The sequence below is a fragment of the Pteropus alecto genome, unplaced genomic scaffold (genome assembly GCF_000325575.1).
Source record: "Pteropus alecto unplaced genomic scaffold, ASM32557v1 scaffold821, whole genome shotgun sequence".
Lineage (NCBI taxonomy): Eukaryota > Metazoa > Chordata > Mammalia > Chiroptera > Pteropodidae > Pteropus > Pteropus alecto.
Genome location: NW_006431396.1, coordinates 435,684 through 442,361, shown reverse-complemented (window position 1 = coordinate 442,361; position 6,678 = coordinate 435,684). Strand labels below are relative to the sequence as shown.

The window sequence follows — 6,678 nt, the reverse complement described above, 5'->3', positions numbered from 1 at the left end:
GTGTGACATGTTCAAGGGACATCAAGGAAGTCAGTGTGGCTGCAGCAGAGGGAGGAAGACCGTGACCATGTGTCCCAGTTCTACCCCCTTATCCCAGTCTCTCGTTTAGTTAGCTCACTTCTTGGAAGGGCCCTGGTTGAGATGACCGCTCATCTGGTCATCCTACAGTGAGGTCTGAAAGATAACTGGGGCCAGATCTTCTGAGGCCTTGACTTTGACTCTGAGTTGGGAAGCCACTAGAGGGTGACTTTATGTTTTAATGGGATCTTGCTGACTACTGTGTTGATAATAGACTGGACGGGGCAGGGATGGGAGTGGGGGGGGCAGGAGGGGGCGTGGGCTGCACGGCATCATGAAAGCCATCTGGAAGATACTGTGGTAATCTAGCAAGGGATGATGGAGGCCTGACCACGGTGGCACAGTGGCAGCGATGAGAGGTGGCTGGATTCTACACATATTTTGGTGGCTAGTAATAGTAACAAGTACCGTTTATCACCTATTGTATGGCACCTACTCACTGGGTGTTTGACATAAATATTCTCTGAGCCTGACAAAAAGGCTATGAGGATGGTTGTCATCTGTATGTTATGGATGAGTAAACCAAAGCTCAGAGACGTTAAGCTGCTTGATCAAATGGCTAGTTTGCCATCGTCTATTTAGAGGACTTCTCTTCGAATTTTACATTTGTGTCAAGAGATTTTGCTATGCGTCAGTTTAAACAAAAAGAAAGTTACTATTTAACATTGTAGGTATGAATTTTGCCAAGAGCATCAAGTGCGTCCTATTATTTACTACGTTAGTTAAACTATATTCTCAGAATTGATGTTAACAATAAATAGCCTTCATGAAATCACTTTTTTCCACAAATATTAAAGTTCAGTATTTTGAACTTTGTATTTCATTTGAAATACTTTTGGCTTTGTCATCATAAATTTGTTTGCCGTCATTATAATAGTTGTTGAATAACTTTGTCAGCTTCCAAAAAAGCAGTTCGAATGGTCTGGTCCTTCGTTCCTTGGTTCTCGTGTTCGTGAGCCCTTTGTCGCTGTCACACGAACACGTGGTCGACTGTGGCCATCTCATGTTGACCGATCGATTGTTCCGACGGCAGATATGTGGCATATCCCATCTCTGTAATCTCTTTTACCTTCCATTTTCAAAGTGGCTTTTGAGTTTTAGGTTAGCATATCACTAAACTGCTATACCTTTTTCCAAATTAATCCTTCTCTTCATGACCTTTTTAAATTTTTTGTTTTTTTTTTATAGACTGGCCGCGTCCTCTACACTTGCTTTCAATCCATTCAGGCCCAGAAGAGCTCAGAGTAAGTACATATGTTATGTTTCGATGGGTTAACTTCCAGTCAAGAACATTGCTTGTTTTCTTCCTAAAATTTTAGTTCTCTCACTGGTAAAACACCAAGAATTCTGTAGTCTACTTAACACTCCTTCGAAAGTGAGAGTCTCTTTCGCATCTCGGTATTGGGGATCTACAGAGCCAGCAGCACACAAGCAGTCTTTTTGTCCAGTTCGTTGTCACAGCCCCGTCCCGTGTTTCCTTTCTCCAAGCGACTCGACCCCCACTTCCCTTTCTCTGGTGAATTGTAAAGCAAAGACTAAGCGTGCAGAGTATTTGACATTCGTACAGCCTATTGTCTTTGTGGTGCCATGAACTTGACTTTAGAATTCCAGTATCTCATTGAAATGTTCGCATAGGTGACTTTCCTCCTTTAAATTCCATTCACCCTAAATTAGAAAATCTTAATCTAATCTCTGCTATCTGCCAAATGTCAACGTAGGCACTGAGGATGCAAAGATGAAAGCCAAGTTCATTATCTAATTGGGAAACAGAAGCAAAAACCGTCTTAAATTGTTTTTTTTTTTCTTATAATCATTGTCGATTTATTATTATAGCATTGTGGCATTGTTTGAAATAGCAGAGACTGGAGAAAAACATGTCTGTCAGTACAGACCGATGAAAGTATGATGCATCCCAAAATTGGATTAAGATGTTAAAAAAAATATGACGAAGCTCAGTAGTAATACGGAAATATCTCCGAGATACATTAATAAATAAAACAGGCGAGGTAGAAGAATATTATATATAGCGTGCTAGTATTCGGGTAAGAACATGGAAGAGAAGTATATTGGTGAACACACCAGCATACCTGCTGATAAATACATAGAATGTACGGAAGGGAACACGTCAGTCACCACCCCAGACGGGAAGTGGAAAAGGGCGAGTAGGACGTGCGCGGACTTCGCCGTGTGCTTCACAGAGCCTGGGAAAGTGGAACCAGACAAAAGTGGCGCTTAGTCAAGAAACTGGAATTTTTGATGTTTTCATCAAAGTCATAGCTGCACGTGCATCAACATTTCAAATGGTATGGAGGAACTTACGATAAATAATCTCAATCCTCAGAAGGAACCACTTCTTCTAATTTTGTTTTCAGTTCTGATTTTTACTTCGATATCTCAATAATAGACTTTTGATACTTTTTGTTGACTTACTAATTTTGGATATTATCTGTTTTCTTACTTTGTCTTGCTTTCGCAAATGAGGGTTTAGTTCACTTACACCGCCTCATCTCCGTTCTCCCTGAGGTAGTTATAGTAATACTTTCCGTTCTTCTGTTGGTCCCTTTTCTAATCTTAAATAAAGTTTGTTCTTTTATTTATTCTACCAACGACAGACAAGAGGCGGTGTCTTTTGGCTCCCTGCTGTCAACCTGCAGTTTTACCATAAACCTTTATATATTCACAGTTGCCAGTATTTACGTCCCGTGTTGTAACCATAATTGGGTTTCCTGAGCTTTGTCTACTAGTCGATTCGAAGAGTAGAAAAAAAAGTTTATATTATTACGATTATGTAAATCATCCATGTACAACCAAGCAGTATAATGTTCTATGCTACGATTCTGTTTCCTTCCGCGTATAGCTTTTTGCTGTTTCATAGGGTTTTGAAATGACTTTCCTCATTTTTTGGTCTCTGTCACCTCTGACGAGTCATAGCTGACCTCCTGGGACTTTCCTTCATTGTCCTTCTGGGTCGGCTCCATTGGTGTCTGGATTTCATGTCATCTTTCTTGGTTCACCCTGTCATCGTGCTAAACCTTCTGAGTCTGTGCTTGTCCGAAAATGGTTTTATTCTTTCTTAATAACCCCAATGGCTAAAGAATTCTGAACTGACATTTTCCTCCTCAGAACTTTAAAGGCATGGTTTCATTATTGTTTCATAAACATCCAGTATTATTGATGAAGTCTCTTACCAGTCCAATTCTTCTTCTTTTGTAAGGGACTTTCTTTCTCTCCTTTCTCTCTCTGGTAGCTTTTAAGAACTTCTCTATTTTTAAATTTTCTTTTATTATTTTCAATTACAGTTGACATTCAATATTATTTTATATTAGTTTCAGGTGTACAGCGTAGTGGTTAGATGTTCGTATAATTTGTGACGCGGTCCCCCACCCCCAATTAGTGTAGTACCCACCTGGCACTATACGTAGTTATTACAGCATTATCTACTCTATTCCCTATGCTGTACTTCACACCTCCAAGACTGTTTTGTAATTACCAATTTGTACTTCTTAATCCCTTCACCATTTTCACCCTGCCCTCCTACCCCATTCCCATCTGGTAAACATCAGTTTGTTCTCTGTGTCTATGAGTCTGTTTCTATTTCATTTGTTCATTTATTTTGTTCTTTAAATTCCACATGTAAGTGAAATCATATGTGATTTGTCTTTCTCTGACTTACTTCACTTAACATAACATCCTCTAGGTCTATCCATGTGTTGCAAATGGAATGATTTCATTTTTTATGGCTGAGTAATATTCCATTGTATATATGTGCCACTTACTTATCCAATCATCTGATGGATGCTTTCATTTCTTGGCCGTTGCGAATAACGCTGCAGTGAAAACAGGGGTGCACATACCCTTTCAAATTAGTGTTTTGGATTTCGTTGGATAAATACCCAGGAGTGGAATTGCTGGGTCGTAAGATAGTTCTATTTTTAATTTTTTGAAGAACCTCCAAACTGTTTTCCATAGTGGCTGCAATCCCACCAACAGTGCACAAGGGTTCCCTTTTCTCCACATCTTCGCCAACACTTGTTTTTTGTTTTATTGTCGATGACCATTCTGACAGGTGTGAGTTGATATCTCATTGTGGTTTTAATTTGCATTTCTCTGATGATTAGTGACCTTGAGAATTTTTCATACGTTTATTGGCAATCTGTATTTCCTCTTTGGAGAAATGTCTTATTCAGATCCTCTGCCCATTTTTAATTCGATTTTTTTTTGGTGTTGTGTTGTATGAATTCTTTATAAATTTTGGATATTAACCCCTTATTACATGTGTCATAGGTGAATGAATATCTTCTCCCATTTAGTGGGTCATCTTTTCGTTTTGTTGATGGTTTCCTTTGCAGTGCAAAAAGTTTTTAGTTTGATGTAGTGCCATTTGTTTATTTTTTCTTTTGTTCCTTCCCTTGCCTGAGGAGATATGTCAGACAAAATATTACTAAGAGCAATGTTTACTGCCCATGTTTTCTTCTAGGAGTTTTATGGCTTGGGATCTTATATTTAAAAGTCTTTAATTCATTTTGAATTTGTTCTTGTATACGGTGTGAGAACGTGGTCCAGTTTCTCTTTTTTTGCATGTATCTGTCCAGTTTCCCCAACACCATTTATTGACTACACTGTCTTTAGCCCATTGTATGTTCTTTTCTCCTTCGTCATAGATGAAATGACCATAAAGGCATGGATTTATTTCTAGGCTATCTATTCTGTTTGATTAATCTATATGTCTGTTTTGATGCCAGCAATCAATTGTTTTGATTACTGTGGCCTTGTAGTATAGTTTACTATCAGGTAGTGTGATACATCTAGCTTTGTTCTTCCTCAAGATTGCTGTGGCTATTTGGGGTTTTTTATGGTTCCATATAAATTTTAGGATTATTTATTCTGGTTCTGTGAAAAATGCCATTGGTATTTTCATAGGGACTGCATCGAACTACAGATTACTTTGGGTAGGATGCCCACTTTAACGATGTAAATTCTTCCCATCCACGAGCTCGGCATATGCTTCCATTTATTTGTATCTTCTTCAGTTTCTCTCTTCAGTGTCTTATAATTTTCTGAGCATAGGTCTTTTACCTCCTTGGTTAAATTTTTTCCTAGGTATTTTATTATTTTTTGATGCAGTCGTAAGTGCAATTATTTTCTTAATTTCTCGTTCTGATAATTCATTATCGATGTATAAAAATGCAACTGATTTTTGAATATTAACTTTGTATCCTGCTACTTCACTGAATTCATTGATCAGTTCTAACAGTTTTTGGGTGGAATCTTTAGGTTCTCTCTATATAGTATCATGTCATCTGCAAACTATGAGAGTTTTACTTCTTCCTTTCCAATTTAGATACTCTTTATTTCTCGTTTTTGTCTGATTGCTATGGCTAAGACTTCCAATACAGTGTTGACTGATCTTAAGGAAAATGCTTTTAGCCTTTCCCCTGTTGACTGTAGTGTTAACTATGGATTTGTCATACACGGCCTTTATTGAGTTAAGGTATGTTCCCTCTGTTCCCACTTTGTTGAGTTTTTTTTTTTTTAATCATAAATGGATGCTGGATTTTGTCAAATGCTTTTTCTGTATCTATTGTTATGATCGTATGATTTTTATCTTTCATTTGTTTACATGGTGCATCATGTTAATTGATTTGTGGATATTCAACAAACTTTGCATTCCAGGAAGAAATCCTACTTAATCATGGCGTATGATCTTTTTGATGTATTGTTGAATTTGGTTTGTTAATATTTCGTTGAGGATTTTTGCATCTATGTTCGTCAGGAATGTCGGCTTATGGTTTTATTGTTTTGTAATGTCTTTGGTTTAGGAATCAGGATAATGCTGGCATCATAGAATGAGCTTGGGAACCTTCCCTCCTCTTGAATTTTTTGGAATAGTTTGAGAGGAATAGGTGTTAATTCTTCTTCTTTGGTAAAATTTATCTGTGAAGCCATCTGATCCAGGACTTTTGTTTCTTGGGAGATTTTTCATTACCAATTTGATTTTGTTTGTAGTAACCAGTCTGTTGAGATTTTCTGTTTTTTTCTTGATTCAGTCTTGAAAAATTTTATATTTATAGTATTTATCCATTTCTTCCAGGAACTTCTCTATTCTTGAGCTTGTAAAATTTTCTATGCTGTAGCTAGAATGTGAATATTTCTTGATTCAAACTGCTGGATGCTTTCAGTCAGCTTGCACTTGTCCTTCAGCTCTGAGAAGTTCTCTGCTATTGTTTTCTTTTGTAGCCCCCGATAGAACAACCCATAATCTACCCAGTTCCTTGGAAGAGAAATCTTATTTATAATTTAATCCAATAATTTAAGGTTTCTTCAAGTCGAAATCAGTCTTTGTGGAGATAATTTCTCCTTCTTTCAGGTACTTCCCTTTCTCCCCATGTTTGACTCTAAGATGACATCTGAAGCACTGGAGAGATGACATAAACAAACTTACACTATAGGGAAAGGGAGCTTCCTGGTCTTGTGCTAGTTTTGAGAATCAGAGCAGGAGTCCTATTCATGGTCAGTGCTCGCCTTCACTTTCCCAATATACTTCTCTCTCATGGACTTAAAGCCCCAATATGAAGAGATACCTTAACCAGCTTCCTCTCC

General features: G+C 37.7%; 1 protein-coding gene across 7 annotated transcripts in view; it reads left to right on the top strand.

Moving 5' to 3' along the window:
* BRCC3 (BRCA1/BRCA2-containing complex subunit 3) overlaps positions 1–6,678 on the top strand; it is a 48,490-nt gene that overhangs the window by 20,278 nt on the left and 21,534 nt on the right. For all 7 annotated transcript variants that reach the window (XM_006905814.3, XM_015597753.2, XM_025039847.1 and 4 more), the window contains one exon: positions 1,267–1,322. In XM_006905814.3, coding sequence (XP_006905876.1) covers positions 1,267–1,322 — 56 coding nt within the window. The remainder of the gene's footprint in view (positions 1–1,266; positions 1,323–6,678) is intronic.